Source organism: Mya arenaria, chromosome 15 (assembly GCF_026914265.1).
Source record: "Mya arenaria isolate MELC-2E11 chromosome 15, ASM2691426v1".
Lineage (NCBI taxonomy): Eukaryota > Metazoa > Mollusca > Bivalvia > Myida > Myidae > Mya > Mya arenaria.
This window is the reverse complement of record NC_069136.1, coordinates 16,453,162-16,472,548: the sequence shown is the minus strand read 5'-3', so window position 1 is coordinate 16,472,548 and position 19,387 is coordinate 16,453,162. Positions and strand designations below refer to the sequence as shown.

The 19,387-nt window shown below is 35.1% G+C and overlaps 1 protein-coding gene across 2 annotated transcripts in view; it reads left to right on the top strand.

Annotated features, from left to right (window-relative positions):
• LOC128219685 (uncharacterized) overlaps window positions 1–19,387 on the top strand; it is a 120,879-nt gene that overhangs the window by 18,085 nt on the left and 83,407 nt on the right. For both annotated transcript variants that reach the window (XM_052927595.1, XM_052927594.1), the window contains exons 10-26: window positions 491–625; window positions 898–1,017; window positions 1,866–1,991; window positions 3,284–3,427; window positions 4,262–4,387; window positions 5,284–5,406; window positions 5,823–5,954; window positions 7,139–7,258; window positions 7,908–7,975; window positions 9,845–9,893; window positions 11,652–11,762; window positions 13,334–13,468; window positions 14,635–14,754; window positions 15,590–15,715; window positions 17,007–17,150; window positions 17,985–18,110; window positions 19,010–19,132. In XM_052927595.1, coding sequence (XP_052783555.1) covers window positions 491–625; window positions 898–1,017; window positions 1,866–1,991; window positions 3,284–3,427; window positions 4,262–4,387; window positions 5,284–5,406; window positions 5,823–5,954; window positions 7,139–7,258; window positions 7,908–7,975; window positions 9,845–9,893; window positions 11,652–11,762; window positions 13,334–13,468; window positions 14,635–14,754; window positions 15,590–15,715; window positions 17,007–17,150; window positions 17,985–18,110; window positions 19,010–19,132 — 2,028 coding nt within the window. The remainder of the gene's footprint in view (window positions 1–490; window positions 626–897; window positions 1,018–1,865; window positions 1,992–3,283; window positions 3,428–4,261; window positions 4,388–5,283; window positions 5,407–5,822; window positions 5,955–7,138; window positions 7,259–7,907; window positions 7,976–9,844; window positions 9,894–11,651; window positions 11,763–13,333; window positions 13,469–14,634; window positions 14,755–15,589; window positions 15,716–17,006; window positions 17,151–17,984; window positions 18,111–19,009; window positions 19,133–19,387) is intronic.

The following is a 19,387-nucleotide window of genomic DNA, read 5'->3' as shown; positions in this document are numbered from 1 at the left end:
AAAGCTTCTGCCATAGCCGCTCGTGTAAGATAGGTTCATCCGAACGCTCTCGCATGGTGTTTTGCGAAACTCGGTAAACCTTGTTTCCGCTAGACACCTAACGCTTGGATCGGGATGAACGTAATACTCTCAGCCATGGAATATCCTTATAATCTTACAACTGTAAACTATATACAATCAATCAAATGCTAATTGATATTTGGCCACAAGATTTTAAAGATACTTATTCATGAACAGTTCCACAAAACACGGATGTAACTGTTGCATTCCAGTCGAAACCCGTTGGCTCGATATCCCAGGGACCGGCCAAAATAATTCGAGTCTCGTGAAAATCGAGCTTAGCGAGAATTCTTATAATGAGTAAAACTAAATCGGCCCTTTACATCCAATTCGAGCTGACGGGAAATTCGAGCCAACCGATATCGAGCCAACGAGTGTACTAAAACTGATGAGTATGGATTTGCTTAAACCATAGCTTATTTTAAACCAGGTACAAATGACATATATTGCACTGATGACAGCACATGCTACATCCCGGAATCATATTGTGATATGAACCTATTGATGTGTGTCTGTCCTCCCACACACAGATTTGACCAATCAATTTTCATGTGTTTTCCACGTGGTAAGCATCAACAGCTATATACGTTCATTAGTTTAGTGGGTTTTTTAATAAGAGACGCCTTGAAACCTATTTTGTTTATAATGTCAAATTGATATATTTATGTCAATGTAATATCAACCAGATAAAATCATAGCATTGTTTTATTTCACTTTATATGATATCAATTCGATGTAGATAAATATTCAATTGCATTTTTTATTTCAATGCTTGATATTGGTGTTATATGTGTGATGATACAGGATTATTCATTACTATTTATTTTCATTTGTAAGGTCCTGGGGACATCTGCAACTATACAATGAACTGTTCGGCGTATTCTGAAGGTGCAATATGCAATACCCACAGTTGTCCATCCGTCTGTGAGCCGACCGGCGACGTTTATGACAATAAATGTAAGAATAACAAAATAAATACATGTTTGCAAATTGTATAACAAGTACACTGTGTGATAAAGTTATACAGACAAGAATCAAGATACCTGTGACAAAGGCGACTATCTGTCAACAGCGAAAGAGTAATTTTTAAAAACATTATCTCGCTACACTGAGAAAATACCAACCTGATTAAAACTTTGAGCATAATTCTTTTTTATAAGTCGGCATTAGTTTACTGCTTGACAGTCAAACAGTAATTGTTTTAGGGTCGGGAAATCGTAGTCATTGCTTTCAAATGTGAAACCTCTTAAAACGGGTATGTTAAGTAGATAACAGCCTTAATCTTTACCACTTTATGACACGTGTACTGGCATAAAGCGTGCGCGAAAAGAGAAATTCAGGCTCCAACAGTGTGTATACCACTTGATAAATTGTGTCATAAATGTTTACAAAGAAAACTCTACTATTTCTTCACCATTTTAAATAAAACATAGCGCAGTCTACGCTGCTTACGGGGCCCCGCCTTCGGTATGTTACCCGAGATTGACTGAGAGTTCGGTTATAAAACTAAAGCGGGCCCCTTAAGCGGCATAGACTGCCCTTTGTTTCTTTTAAAATTGTGTTTTAAAAGAAAAGTTATCTTTGATTTAAGTGTACGTTCGAGGCGAATGTTGCCTTCCGACGTAGCATATATGATGTAATTAATCACGTGGCATACACACACGGTCAACTAATGATTGTCTATTCTTGAAATTTGCAAATCGTGTATTAAAATGAATGGTTGTTAAATGTCGAGGTCAGACAGGGCTGTTCCTAGGAAAAGTCACTTCTGTAATCAGATTATGTAATCCCTTTATTGTTTTAAGGTTGGGTGCACTGTACCAATAACAGCGAGTGTAATCTTCCCGGTATGCATTGCGACCAGCAGATCTACTTGTGTACATGCGAGAATGGAATGATATTCGATGGACATGAATGCCGTGATGATAGATGTGAGTGTTTATATTGATAATTTAGACATGCGGATAGATTACCAAATACTTTATGAACGGTTATACTAGACATGTAAGTAGTTTACCAAATACTTTATGTACCGTTCTGCCAGACATGTAGATAGTTTACCAAATAATTTATGTACCGTTATGCATGACATGTAGATAGTTTACCAAATAATGTATGTACAGTTATGCATGACATGTAGATAGTTTACCAAATAATGTATGTACAGTTATGCATGACATGTAGATAGTTTACCAAATAATGTATGTACAGTTATGCATGACATGTAGATAGTTTACCAAATAATTTATGTACCGTTATGCCAGACATGTAGATAGTTTACCAAAATGTATGTACCGTGAGTTAAGCTCAACATGAATGTATTCATTGTATCTTCACGAGATGACCCTAAAAAGTAAATGAAATAAAAGCATCTTTTAAATAATTTGACCCTCCTATCAAAATAGGTTGCTGAGGCCAAAAATAATTTCTTTATAACATAAATTCGTTACGGCACCAATTTTAAGTGAGCATTCCGATAATATTGTATCAATGATTCTTAATAGTTATCATTAATCATAAATTATATTCGGTGTGTTCGTACTAAGGCGACTACTTTGTGGATTAAGTGCGAATCTTAATTGTATTGAATATGAGAGATGTCATTTTACTCCAAGCACAGTTCAGAATGTAACCAAAATGACCATGATATAAATGCTGTTTTACGTGATCACAAATGTATCTGAACAATAAAGAAAATGACTGTCTCATTACCTGGCCCCCAATTCCCTCTGCCTGGCTGTTCTTATTTGAATGAGTTTAAATGCATACTTAAATTGAATTTTGATAAATGAAAAATGCTTAATTGTGATAATTAATCAGATACTTCATAGTACTTGAATAAACTTTTAAAGAAGTGTATATTACGCAAATTTATTCTAAAACATTAGTGAGATTAGCTTTATCCTGATATAAAGGACTCAAGAAGTTTCGATAAATCGGGACCAGATCACATTAATGGCAAGCATTCTAAAAATAAAAGTTCGAAATTCTATTGACGTCATAGCACGAATGAACATTTCATACTGTTGACCGGAAATAATAATTCACTTACAGCAATACCTACAGATTCGTATCTATAAAACTGAATAATTATGTAATTCTTTTGAATAACAACTTCCCGCTTCGCATAAAGACATAATGAGCCATCTTAACATGTCAGCAAGGAATCGCTAGCGCTCTTTTGTTGTTTCAGTCGATCAAAGCTGTTTTAAATATATTTCAGTCCACGATTCCAACATAACAGTTTGTACTTATAATACCGACTGTACAATAACCAACATGGAATGCGACATAACTCTGGGGATATGTGTATGCTCAACGCCCTTTCCGGTTTTCGACGAGGTCACACTGAAATGTAGGAAGCGTGGTAAGTCGATTCTGTTGACGTTGAAGCAACCACTTTGAAAGTTGATGCGGCGATGTTTTTATGAAACGCAATTTAAAATATTGATACCGTACGGATCAGAGAAAAATGTAAACCAAAGGAGAGTTTAGTAATTGGTTTTATCCAGTATTTCCATGAAATCAAGTGTAGAATTTATGTAGTTTAAAATAACATAACAGTCGAACCCCGTTGGCTCGATCCCATCGTTGGCTCGAACTCGATGTAAAGGACCGATGTTTCTTTAACTGAATTAAAGCAATTTCGCTTGGCTCTAGCTTTCCTAGGCTCGAGGTAATTTTGCCGGTCCATGTAAGTTCGAGCCAACGGGGTTCCACTGTAGTACAACTCCAAACTGAACTGATGCTAAATTGTTATCAATTGAGATTTTCATCGTTATATGTGAAAAGTTGCATTTATATAGAACAAAATGACTCGCGTAAGGCTTCAAATCCATCTTTTGTTGTATTAGTGCCATATAAGGCCTAGGATACATTTAGTTCGAGTTACGCGGCCCTACCTACGAAATAGCCGCCAATCCTATCTCTTTTATAGTCATTCGGATTTTTTGCATTTGTTTTTTTTAATATGTAGTTTAAAGCTTTATACAGAAGATAACTTTTTATACCATTCTCCGATGGTGAAAATAACGTGCTTATATAAAGCCTAATAGACAACGAAACAACAAAGCCTATCTACCCTTCTTGTTCTTGAAAAGTATGTAACCCTAACCAAACAATTGATAGCCTATGTGGTTTATCTTCATGATGTCATGAACAAAAGTAACCTAATACTACATGGCTTTGATAAACTTGTCAGAACAAGGCGACCTGTGTAGAATGCCGGAGGATTGTGATGATGTTGGTGGAGGCATGGGGTGGTGTGATAATGCTGCATGCCCGGCAACGTGCGAAGTGTATGACGACTACGGAGGCAACGATTGTGGTACATATTACGAATTATATTAACCGTAATGTTTTAAAGTTAAGATCGCGTGAAATCTCGATTAATTTCGCTTTTGGGAATTATTACAATGATGGTGGTGGTGTGTAAGCTTATTTATTTGCGCTCAGACCTTGCTCATTTGTCGAGTGCTTTGTTTAGATTGTTAGTCATTTAAGATTTTTGGAGCATATTGCACAGACAGAATGTAACCCTGGTTAGAGCTACCCTGGTTCTTTATCTTGCATCAGTGTATAGCACTGTCACAAGTGACCCCCATTTAACGTATATTTTATATAGTCCAGTATTTTTAGTGATGCGACGGGGAATCGAACATTCTACCCCTGGATTGATAGTCAAGTGTGTTACCACTATACCACGTATCCGCCTCTGACTACAATGAGAAGTGACTTCCTGTATTGACACAAAACGCGGGAAATCTCGAGTACTCTCGCTTTTGGAATGATTACAATTAGAAATGATTTTATTATTCAAAACGCGTGACATCTCGAGTAATCTCGCTTTTGGGAATAATTATTAGAAGTGACTTCCTGTATTGACACAAAACGCGGGAAATCTCGAGTACTCTCGCTTTTGGAATGATAACAATTAGAAGTGACTTCCCGTTTTTATCCAAAACGCGTGACATCTCGAGTAATCTCGCTTTTGGAATAATTATTAGAAGTGACTTCCCGTTTTTATACAAAACGCATTATATTCGGGTATCTCGCTTTTGTTAATGATAACAATGAGAAGTGACTTCCCGTTTTATACAAAATTAAAAAAGCATATATATATGAAATGTATCTTTTTTAACCCTTTGTAATTTTGCCCATAAAACTTTTGTTTTGTGTAATACTGTTTTATGACCTACCTTTGACGTTGTATGTGTATTTCAGCATACTATTGTTACAACGACTCTATGTGTGAGCTACCCCATACACTCTGCGACATGAACGCCTTACAATGCAGATGTGAACAACCACGTATATTTGATGGGAGTAGTTGCATTGACCAAAGAAGTATGACCATTGTCCTTTTTCTATTATATTGTTTAAATTGTGATTTTACTTAATTTATTTATATTTATACTTTATACTTAATAATATAGACAGTATCAGCCGCATCGCGCGTTTTGGGTCTTTGAACGTAATAATTACAAAATATCCCAAAGAAATAAGCATTAAAATAATTAAGGCTAAAAGGAATGAAAACTCTAAAATGTTCTATTTCATCAACCTTCTTATTTTAAGTTATTGTCATTTATGCATCATTTTATTAATGATTTGTTATTTAAATCTTCATTTTTCAAAATATAAATAAATATGATAATTAGCGATATAGATATTTCTGTCCGATTTAATTAGCCGACAAACAGTTCTGATATATTATCGAAAAGTAAGTATTTTCTAAATTAAAAAATACCTGGTGTTTACAGCTGTACCCGGTTCCGCCTGTTCAACAAGTGACTGCCAATTACAAGCCCCAGGATCCGTATGTTTAGTGGAATCTTGTGTTTGCAACCGGTCCGCTATTTTCGATGCCATGTCAGCCTCTTGTGTCTCGAAACGTAGGTTTTTTTTATATTAATGTGTAAGATGTAAGCTCGTCAAATGACTGTGTTTTTGGTCAAATTCATTGGAAATGAATGGGCTTTTGTGAATTATTTCAAGTTGATATTACCATTTTTGTATGATGTGTACATACATACATACATACATACATACATACATACATACATACATACATACTGTCTAACCCCGTTTGCTCGAATTCCCATGGACCGGGGAAAGTTCCTCGAGCCTCGTAAAATTCGAGCAAACACATTAGGACTATATTGAGTTCGAGACAACGGGGTTCGATTGTAATTTTTCTCTACCCAGGCAGTACCAAATATAAGTATATCGGATAATACTTTCATATTAATCTACAATATAATGTGCAATTGAATAAATATTGTAATTGTTACAATAACTCGCTGCTTTCACCTAGTCACAATGTACTATCAACAATGTAACATAAACCATTATATATTTTACAACGATTGTGAAGGAAGCTATAATAGCTTATACTAAGTCACTCTTGTTGGCACGATGGTGCGAGAGAGCGTGGTCTTGTGTTGTGGGGGAAATCGGAGTACCCGGAGAAAACTCACTTGTCCGGCTTGGTAACCACTAACCAAACTCACATGCGCCCAGGATGGGATTCGAACCCGGGTCGCCTCGGTGAGAAGCGAATGCGTTATCCACTGCGCTAACCGAACAATCTTATCGATAACTCGATATTTTTACGTCCGATTTCAGTTGAAATGAAGAACAAAAGTACAAACTGCTAAATCTGCATCTGTAACAATAATGTTTGGTATTTTATTTAACATGAAACTAATCGTTTAGCAAAACCCTTTCGAATGATACCAAAATTTGATATGTCACTGTAATTAAAACTTGTATCTTATTGCCCATAGTTTGATAAAATGACAAGGTAGTTGGCACATCGCATGTCACAAGTACAGTCGAACCCCGTTGGCTCGAATACGCTTTGCTCGATTTTCACCCTCGCATGTGAGTTCGAGCCAACGGGATTTGAGTGTTGCTTTATTAGGATGTGTTAACACAAAATAGACTTTAAGCATAACAAAACATGTTGTTCGATAAGTAGACATCGTCCTAACTATAAACTCATGTTTTGTTTCCGCCTATACACCATCTGTTTTCTTTGTGTTTATATGCTGAAATATTCTCTGATTGTAAACAGAGCCCGGCGACCTCTGTGAGACTTACGGCGACTGCAATGGCACCAATGGGGCCTATTGTGACACGACAATGTGTCCACCTGTCTGTAGGTCGTATAATGAGACCTTTGAACATGGATCCGGTCAGTTTTAACTTTTCATGATATATTCTATGATCTCAAGAAAATATATTATTTCAACAATGAGTTAATCAGTTTATTTCCAATATATTCTAATATTGTTTGACTAAAGGATGATAGCAATAAAACCAACTTGTCTTTCCTGATGAGATTTCTCAGGATATATGAACTATTTTTTGTTAACTCGATACAAATTCATTCTAGTGATATATTGTGATATAATAAATGGAGTTGAGGTAAGTTAGTCGTATATCTCTCTGACTGACAACACGGACGATTGGAATAGGTCGAGTTTCCTCTCATACCGTACATGAGTTATGGTCGTTGGTTATGCATATGCTATCATTGAAGCTCCCAATTATATACGAACCTGCTTACCTGCACTTGGAGCGTTGTGTCTCACTATTTGTGTTGGCTTATCTCAGTAAATGTAATGTCAGAAAGCTAAATGCAAATATGCTTACATAATGGCTGTTCGACGCAACGTCCTTATCACTAGGAAAGCTTAATATGTCAAATCTCGAAACTCAAGTTCATCTAATAAAATCTCATTACAGCATGCCTAAGACATTATTAATATTAGCATTTTCCCCCTATTTCTAACACTTCCGAGCTTTAGATTATGTCAATACATGCTGTTTTTATTGAACAGGATCCGGACAAAACTGTGCTACCAACATGGACTGCCAATCTGAAATGATTTGTTTCTTCAATCAATGCGTAAGAATTTTATCTATTGTTCTACCTTCTGGTAACATACCGGCTATATCCACATTGCATAGAATCAAAACATTACGAGGATTCATGTTAAGAAGCTTGTTCAGGTATCCGATATGCAAATATGAAATTTGTTTAATCTTTTTGTTGAATAATGTAACGACCCAATAATGTTTGCTCTGTTAAATGAAAAACAGAACATCATTCAAGATGTACCATTACTCCAAGATAAGATTTACCAAATTAATGATATTGTTTTAATATTCCAAAAAGGATGAATATATGTCGAAAACAATGATTCTCATAAAGGATACCGAGATTAATTTGAACGAAATGAGCATAAAACACACTATATCTACTTTATGAGACTACAGTTGACCACAGTTAATCTTTAAGCCCTTTTATATGATTTAATAATTTTGCGCTTTCTGCTATTATATCAGTAATTAGTATTTTCAATAAATGCTTTATTGAGCAAGTAGTTAAAGGTTTATCAGTCAGCATTGACGTTTATTATACATGTGAATGAATTGATTTTGAATAAAAGTGTCACTTTACATATTAATTTATTGCAAACAAACTAATTTTTAATATATATGTATTTTCTTGTTTACTTTCTTTTTGTACTCATTTGAACTTAACAAATGGTATCAAAAGTTATAAGGATTCACCAAGCATCCAAATGTTACATGTTTGTACTTCGGATATCTTAAGTTTTTCTCAATAACTAGGGCATACATGTTTATCTCAGTGTAATATCGTAATATATTTCACCGAGTGAGCACCAAAAGCTATATCCTCGAGTGTCATAGCCATGAGTGAATTATTCAGTTAACTATTTACCTTTGGTGTTCACGAGGAAAAATATAATGCGATCTTACACTGAAACAAACATATTCATTATATGGCTTTAAAGGAATTTAAATGACAGTTTGAAGAGAAATAGTGCACCAAATGAGATGCGCACGTAACGTCATTTCTGAAATCACGTCGTTGAATTTGTGTCCCAGCCCTATTTGCGCTGTCGTTTGCTATGGAATTGAGAGCAGGCTCAAATTCAAAACAGTAAAAAATATCAAAATGTTATTTCACTGCTTGAAACAGTGAAATATCATTTTTGTTTCGCTGATAAATTTCCATAAACCACCGAAAAACGTAGAATAAGTTATCCTGGCTCTCATTACAACATATTTGATGTTTATTTTTTGTTGCTTTTGTACCATCGTCCAATTATCATGAAATTCTCAGGCAATCTAATATAATTTCGCATCAGTTTAATAAATAAATCGGCTTTAACTGATGATTATTCTTTCATTTTAAAATAGCGATGATTCATAAAATAGCGACTAGATAGTTCAGCTGGTACTTATACAGTCGAATTATGTTTTTTCGATTATCTGGATATGTCGAACTTCTGTCCCAATGTGTTAAGTTTAGCTAAACAATAGATGCATTCGTTTGTTTCGAATGGTCTTTATCTCGAAGGTCCCAATGACTTCGACACAGCGAGTTTTGATTGAATCATGAGCAGAGGGAGCTTTAACATTATAAAGTTGCAAAAGTTGAGTGTTGTATTCAGGAGTATAACAATTAGTTTTGATTCGCTTTAATCATTCCGTGAATCATTAACTGAGTACTTTTGACACTTATACTTCATATAAACCATTATTTGACTTCCAAGTTTCGAATGACAACGAAGTTTATATTACAATATCGTTTCACAGGCGTACATCAAAATGAGAAAGCAAGTTATGTTATATTGTTATTGAGGCTTGTTAATGTATACATTAAATGCAGTTGTTAACAAGCATATATAACATCTATTCAATTACCTCATCATATGTACATTGTATGTTTTTCATGTAATTTTAGATATACAATGATACGGGGCCATGGGACAATGAAGGTTCCGGATATGCGTGTAAGTGATCCTTACGTGTAAATATCATTTCAAACTGAACTAAAACTCGACGAAAATAAATTACTACATTTATCATAATACCGTAAGATCATAAGCTTTTGGGTGAATAGTTTCTTACAAAATTTGGAAATGCTTGGAAAAAGTTAATGCTTTTGGGCTAATAAGGTATTATGTGACTTTGCATAAAAACCGTGCATTTTTTAAGATATATTAAAAACCACTATCGTTAAAGCGACTGTCAAAGTTTGTCTATCGGAAGTATCGGTGTTATCAGCCAACTCAGATAAACTTGTGTACTCAGCGGTCAGGTCTGCAGTTGGCCTTATTGCAGAAATTTCACTTTGTGATGCCCATCAAAATACATTTTGAAAAGATGGTCGGCCAGTTTAAATGCAAATAACTGTGTAAGTATACCGTGTAATAAATATCGTCATAAATGTTTCGTCGGAAGGCAATATTTTGCTTCATAGAAGAGTGTAAACAAAGTTAACTTTACTATTTATTCGCCATATTGAATGAAACATATGCTAGTCTACGCCGCTTACACAGACCCGCTTTCGGTCTATTACTAAAGTTTAATTAAAGGCCTGTTTCTTAAAACACACCGACAAGACTTTTTTCAACCACTGACTGATGGGGCATTGTCAAAGTATTATTTTGGAAACAGGTTTGTCAAAGTGTTTGAGGGAATTTAAGTAATCAAACTCCGGTATTTAAACGAAGACAGTGCTCTTTAAGCCGTTAAAGTATTGATCAAAATTAATAAAATAATCCCCTATTCCATATTATAAAGGAGACTACCGAACCCCAACTTCTTCAAATATGAAGTAGGATGTTAAAATATACGCAATACCATTTTATCGTTATAAAAATAGTGTTTTCGTCTAATGCAAAAATAAATAACGTTTCAAATATTTTAAGCAAACAATTGCATATGCCTTTTCACTCGGTATATATTTCATTTTTGATATGTTATATTATATAAGAAGTTATTAAAATTGTTTAAATAAAATTATTATAGGATAAATGTACATCGTGTTGCATACTTATTTAAGGATGTATTAAACTTGCGCTTAAGTCAAACACATATCTCTATGTTGTAATGTGTATTTATTATTGTTTGTTATTATCATGATTGTTCATACACGTTGACAGATTGTATATAAGATACATGTTTTGTGACAATGTGCAAGTCAATATAATGTATGTATGTCTGTTTGTCTGATTGTCTGTCTGTTTGTCTGTGTGTTTATCTGTCTGGCTGTCTGACTTGTAAAGATAAACCTAGGACATTTGCAAAACAATACTACACATTACGTCTTTGCATTTTATACGAACCCTATTTTAAGAAACCTCATTAACAACCTCCCAGTACAGGGGGTACACCGTTATTTATTTTTACGGAAACTTAAGTGAAGGAAATGTTAGATGCGGAACAACAATGCGGTTAGTTAAGTATTTTTGGTATTTTCGGATGATATTTTGACCTGGTAATTAGGCTTTCTGTTCCCAAACTAAGATTCCGCAAATATCAATTACGTTGGACACCCTGCAGTTAAGGCTAATAGTGACTCAGTTTGAAAACTATACTATATCCCTGTAGTATCAAAAGCATACGGTGCGAGCTGAAAATCAAATAACACACCTGAACTCACGGCTTTTCAAAGTATATAAATCAAGTCCGCACCCACTGCTAAGGTACCGTTGCATTAATATGTTTTACGTCCGTTGTATTTTTAAAAAAAATCTTCCTTACAGGTATGCCTTGCTCGACCAACGATGAATGCAGCTGGCAAATGAACTGTAACAATGGCGAATGTGTTTGCATATCTGGACTGTTCAATGGAACAGACTGCGCTGATGACAGAAGTAAGCAATTGATACACATACAGAGTACCACAAAGTCAGCCATGATGAACGTAGCTATCCCAGTCCAATTTGACCAAATGACCCAATTCAACTTAAAGTAGTTACTAAGCACATTTTCTTTCATTTTCTACTTGTCAACATTTATTAGTGCTTATAAAAGCGTCTACAATACTTAAAACAACAGTACTATATTCGGAGCACCTTGGCCATTTTCCATCGAAAACAAAAACCTCGGATTTATGCCGGTACCTCAGTAGAAAACGCTCGTAGACCTTTAAATAATGGTTTCAATTAATTGAAGTGTTTTAACGTGTGTTGTATAACTAATTCAAAATTTATTGACATTGAAGTATATCATTGCATAAATTATTATGATTCCCAAGAGTAAAGTCATTAAGTCTAACTGCCAAATTGAAATTACTACGCGATCTACTTGCAGCGAAGTTAGAGTGTTTAGATTTCTGACATTGTAAACCGTCCATTTACATCCGAGGTTGTTTTAGATGGAAAATAACCTATGCCCTCCGAATGAACAGTGCCACAGTTACATACTACTGATTCTTTATTAATAACAATAAAAGTTAACGAGCGGATCGCGTATTTGTATATGGAGTCATTTCCTAGCAATAAATCAAACTGTATTACTTAAACTCGAGAAGTTTTACGGTACGCTCATTGATAAGTGACATTGAAAGTTAAAATATTACCAAAGCTTATACTTAAATCCATTAGGAGATACTTTTTCGATGCTTTTGGAGGCATACCATCTAATAGGAAAGATGACCATAACTGCGATAACAATACAGTCATACAAATTCATGAAAGAACGGCCAAAAACATTTTTTAAGTAATCCGAGGGTCGTCCGATATGTAACGTTGCTTAACCCGTAAGTTGGTATTAGTTGTCAAAGAAGTTCGAATCGGCTTCTAGAAGGAAGGTTTGGGTATTTTAACAAGCTCCTGCGATATGAGGAATTTAAAACGCCTTGTAAAGACCCACTTTAATACCACTGTGTCATGTTCTTGTCGCATTTCTTTGTTCAAATACAAACGCAGCCTTGAAGTGTTTAAAAGATATTTGATAAAATAATGGTTTGTCATTTATTTATTTGTTAACACTGTAACTTTTAGCTCACTTTTATACATTCTAGCAAAATCAAATTCTGAAAAATCAACAAATATCAAAGGAACATCTCGAAGTGTACCGGAAATGCTTTTCTGGTGTGTAACACAATGCATTATCTTACAACTGTAATTTTTTTATCAAATGCTAACTGATATTTGGCCACAATTTTTTAAGCAATTGGTTTTGACGGTTCCACAAAGACGGATGTAACTGTTGCTATACATTCGAAACCCGTTGGCTCGTTATCTCAGGGACCGGCCTAAAACCTTCGAGCCTCGAGAAAATCGAGCCAAGCGAAAATGCTCATAATGAGTAAAACTAAATCGGTCCTTTAGATCCAATTCGAGCAAACGAGATATTCGAGCCAACCGATATCGAGCCAACGGGTTTCGAGTGTACTTAAATTGATATGGATATGCTTAAACCATAGATAATTTTAAACCAGGTACAACTGACGGATATTGCACTGATGACACCACATGCTACGTCCCGGACTCTTATTGTGATTGGAACCTATGGATGTGTGTCTGTCCTCCCACACACAGATTTGACCAATCAACTTCAATGTGCATTCCACGTGGTAAGCATCAATAGCTATATACATTCATTAGTTTAGTGTATAGTGAATTAGAGAAGCTTTGAAACATACTTTGTTTAAAAATTAATATTCTATGTCATTGTAATATCAAACTGATAAAACCATGGCATTGTTTTATTCTACTTTATAACATAACATATGGTGCAAGAGTGATATAACCCCATGCATATTTTTCATATATAACTAGTGTAATAACTTTGCAAATGAGGTAACCGCATGAAAGAAAAAAGTGTTCATACGCGCTGCCAAAAATGTAAGCAAACATAAGAAACGATGTTTGAAACGAAATCTTGTCGGTGTCAACTCAGCTCCAAGATGAAAATAATGGTGGAAAAAGGCTTGGCTTAATCCAAACAAACACCTCCCTGATCACAGCGCCAAAAAATACATTGTCCAGAAATTGAATAACAACAATGATCCTGCGAACCAGATTATGCAAACATCGGTACACAAGAACATTGCATTTATAAACAACTATAGCCTAATAAAATCCAATTCAAGGAAATGTCCAGCATCCTGTACTCCAGTGAAAATACCCCGTCCACTTCCTCGCAAAATGTTCGATCTATACAGTTCGCCAGCAATTCTTGAAAGCTACAAACGAATTCGCAATTTTGAAAGCGACTGTGACGCTGACTTATGTTCTTTTTAAACTTCAACCGCCAAATGACATGTACACACTCGCTTGATTACTAATGACGTCACGCAGTTGGTTTGCTTGATGGATTGAAATATCTTTTGCTGTTGTTTTAAAGTGAAACCTTTGTAATTCGGTTGATAATTGAGACATATTTAATGTTTATAAATTGGTTTTATGTCGGGATATTTTCTTTCCTGCGGATGAATCATCCTTATAATTCACAATGTAAATTCTTTGTACTTCGACGAGAGAAGTGTATTGAAGAAACTTTGACCTAGATTGATGAGTTATGTTATAAATAGAAAAAGGAAGCCTCGTTTTTATCGTTTTAAAATGAACTCGTTTAATAAATTCGATACAAAATAAACACTCATTTGAGATCCTCTATTTATATGTTATCAGTTTGATGTTGATACATATTCAATTGCATTATTTTTCAATGCATGATATTGGTGTTATATGTGTTATGATACAGCCTTATTCATTACTATTTATTTCTATTTGTAAGGTCCTGGGGACATCTGCAACTATACAATGAACTGTTCGGAATATTCTGAAGGTGCAGTATGCAATACCCACAGTTGTCCATCCGTCTGTGAGCCGACCGGCGGCGTTTATGACAATACATGTAAGAATAACAAAATAAATACATGTTTGCAAATTGTATAACAAGTACCCTGTGTGACAAAGTTATACAATTTAAACAAGAATCAAGATACCTGTGACAAAGGCGATTATCTATCAGTAGCGAACATTTTTAGAACATAAACTCGCCACACTGAGTAAATACCAACCTTGTTAAAAAAATGAGCATAATTCTTTTTTTATTAGTCGGCATAAGTTTACTGTTTGACAGTCAAACTGTAATTGTTTTAGGGACGGGAAATCGTAGTCATTGCTTTCAAATGTGAAACCTCTTTAAACGGGTATGTTAAGTAGATAACAGCCTTAATCTTTACCACTTTATGACACGTGTAATGGCATAAAGCGTGCGCGAAAAGAGAAATTCAGGCTCCAACAGTGTGTATACCACTTGATAAATTGTGTCATAAATGTTTACAAAGAAAACTCTACTATTTCTTCACCATTTTAAATAAAACATAGCGCAGTCTACGCTGCTTACGGGGCCCCGCCTTCGGTATGTTACCCGAGATTGACTGAGAGTTCGGTTATAAAACTTAAGCGGCATAGACTGCCCTTTGTTTCTTTTAAAATTGTGTTTTAAAAGAAAAGTTATCTTTGATTTAAGTGTAAGTTCGAGGCGAATGTTGCCTTCCGACGTAGCATATATGATGTAATTAATCACGTGGCATACACACACGGTCAACTAATGATTGTCTATTCTTGAAATTTGCAAATCGTGTATTAAAATGATTGGTTGTTAAATGTCGAGGTCAGACAGGGCTGTTCCTAGGAAAAGTCACTTCTGTAATCATATTATGTAATCCCTTTATTGTTTTAAGGTTGGGTGCACTGTACCAATAACAGCGAGTGTAATCTTCCCGGTATGCATTGCGACCAGCAGATCTACTTGTGTACATGCGAGAATGGAATGATATTCGATGGACATGAATGCCGTGATAATAGATGTGAGTGTTTATATTGATAATTTAGACATGCGGATAGATTACCAAATACTTTATGAACGGTTATACTAGACATGTAAGTAGTTTACCAAATACTTTATGTACCGTTCTGCCAGACATGTAGATAGTTTACCAAATAATTTATGTACCGTTATGCATGACATGTAGATAGTTTACCAAATAATGTATGTACCGTTATGCATGACATGTAGAAAGTTTACCAAATAGTTCATGTACCGTTATGCCAGACATGTAGAAAGTTTACCAAATAGTTCATGTACCGTTATGCCAGACATGTAGAAAGTTTACCAAATAGTTCATGTACCGTTATGCCAGACATGTAGATAGTTTACCAAAATGTATGTACCGTGAGTTAAGCTCAACATGAATGTATTCATTGTATCTTCACGAGATGACCCTAAAAAGTAAATGAAATAAAAGCATCTTTTAAATAATTTGACCTCCTATCAAAATAGGTTGCTGAGGCCAAAAATAATTTCTTTATAACATAAATTCGTTACGGCACCAATTTTAAGTGAGCATTCCGATAATATTGTATCAATGATTCTTAATAGTTATCATTAATCATAAATTATATTCGGTGTGTTCGTACTAAGGCGACTACTTTGTGGATTAAGTGCGAATCTTAATTGTATTGAATATGAGAGATGTCATTTTACTCCAAGCACAGTTCAGAATGTAACCAAAATGACCATGATATAAATGCTGTTTTACGTGATCACAAATGTATCTGAACAATAAAGAAAATGACTGTCTCATTACCTGGCCCCCAATTCCCTCTGCCTGGCTGTTCTTATTTGAATGAGTTTAAATGCATACTTAAATTGAATTTTGATAAATGAAAAATGCTTAAGTGTGATAATTAATCAGATACTTCATAGTACTTGAATAAACTTTTAAAGAAGTGTATATTACGCAAATTTATTCTAAAACATTAGTGAGATTAGCTTTATCCTGATATAAAGGACTCAAGAAGTTTCGATAAATCGGGACCAGAACACATTCATGGCATGCATTCTAAAAATAAAAGTTCGAAATTCTATTGACGTCATAGCACGAATGAACATTTCATACTGTTGACCGGAAATAATAATTCACTTACAGCAATACCTACAGATTCGTATCAATAAAACTGAATAATTATGTAATTCTTTTGAATAACAACTTCCCGCTTCGCATAAAGACATAATGAGCCATCTTAACATGTCAGCAAGGAATCGCTAGCGCTCTTTTGTTGTTTCAGTCGATCAAAGCTGTTTTAAATATATTTCAGTCCACGATTCCAACATAACAGTTTGTACTTATAATACCGACTGTACAATAACCAACATGGAATGCGACATAACTCTGGGGATATGTGTATGCTCAACGCCCTTTCCGGTTTTCGACGAGGTCACACTGAAATGTAGGAAGCGTGGTAAGTCGATTCTGTTGACGTTGAAGCAACCACTTTGAAAGTTGATGCGGCGATGTTTTTATGAAACGCAATTTAAAATATTGATACCGTACGGATCAGAGAAAAATGTAAACCAAAGGAGAGTTTAGTAATTGGTTTTATCCAGTATTTCCATGAAATCAAGTGTAGAATTTATGTAGTTTAAAATAACATAACAGTCGAACCCCGTTGGCTCGATCCCATCGTTGGCTCGAACTCGATGCAAAGGACCGATGTTTCTTTAACTGAATTAAAGCAATTTCGCTTGGCTCTAGCTTTCCTAGGCTCGAGGTAATTTTGCCGGTCCATGTAAGTTCGAGCCAACGGGGTTCCACTGTAGTACAACTCCAAACTGAACTGATGCTAAATTGTTATCACTTGAGATTTTCATCGTTATATGTGAAAAGTTGCATTTATATAGAACAAAATGACTCGCGTAAGGCTTCAAATCCATCTTTTGTTGTATTAGTGCCATATAAGGCCTAGGATACATTTAGTTCGAGTTACGCGGCCCTACCTACGAAATAGCCGCCAATCCTATCTCTTTTATAGTCATTCGGATTTTTTGCATTTGTTTTTTTTAATATGTAGTTTAAAGCTTTATACAGAAGATAACTTTTTATACCATTCTCCGATGGTGAAAATAACGTGCTTATATAAAGCCTAATAGACAACGAAACAACAAAGCCTATCTACCCTTCCTGTTCTTGAAAAGTATGTAACCCTAACCAAACAATTGATAGCCTATGTGGAGTATCTTCATGATGTCATGAACAAAAGTAACCTAATACTACATGGCTTTGATAAACTTGTCAGAACAAGGCGACCTGTGTAGAATGCCGGAGGATTGTGATGATGTTGGTGGAGGCATGGGGTGGTGTGATAATGCTGCATGCCCGGCAACGTGCGAAGTGTATGACGACTACGGAGGCAACGATTGTGGTACATATTACGAATTATATTAACCGTCATGTTTTAAAGTTAAGATCGCGTGAAATCTCGAATAATTTCGCTTTTGGGAATTATTACAATGATGGTGGTGGTGTGTAAGCTTATTTATTTGCGCTCAGACCTTGCTCATTTGTCGAGTGCTTTGTTTAGATTGTTAGTCATTTAAGATTTTTGGAGCATATTGCACAGACAGAATGTAACCCTGGTTAGAGCTACCCTGGTTCTTTATCTTGCATCAGTGTATAGCACTGTCACAAGTGACCCCCATTTAACGTACATTTTATATAGTCCAGTATTTTTAGTGATGCGACGGGGAATCGAACCTTCTACCCCTGCATTGATAGTCAAGTGTGTTACCACTATACCACGTATCCGCCTCTGACTACAATGAGAAGTGACTTCCTGTATTGACACAAAACGCGGGAAATCTCGAGTACTCTCGCTTTTGGAATGATTACAATTAGAAATGATTTTATTATTCAAAACGCGTGACATCTCGAGTAATCTCGCTTTTGGGAATAATTATTAGAAGTGACTTCCTGTATTGACATAAAACGCGGGAAATCTCGAGTACTCTCGCTTTTGGAATGATAACAATTAGAAGTGACTTCCCGTTTTTATCCAAAACGCGTGACATCTCGAGTAATCTCGCTTTTGGGAATAATTATTAGAAGTGACTTCCCGTTTTTATACAAAACGCATTAAATTCGGGTATCTCGCTTTTGTTAATGATAACAATGAGAAGTGACTTCCCGTTTTATACAAAATTAAAAAAGCATATATATATATGAAATGTATCTTTTTTAACCCTTTGTAATTTTGCCCATAAAACTTTTGTTTTGTGTAATACTGTTTTATGACCTACCTTTGACGTTGTATGTGTATTTCAGCATACCATTGTTACAACGACTCTATGTGTGAGCTACCCCATACACTCTGCGACATGAACGCCTTACAATGCAGATGTGAACAACCACGTATATTTGATGGGAGTAGTTGCATTGACCAAAGAAGTATGACCATTGTCCTTTTTCTATTATATTGTTTAAATTGTGATTTTACTTAATTTATTTATATTTATACTTTATACTTAATAATATAGACAGTATCAGCCGCATCGCGCGTTTTGGGTCTTTGAACGTAATAATTACAAAATATCCCAAAAGAAAAAAGCATTAAAATAATTAAGGCTAAAAGGAATGAAAACTCTAAAATGTTCTATTTCATCAACCTTCTTATTTTAAGTTATTGTCATTTATGCATCATTT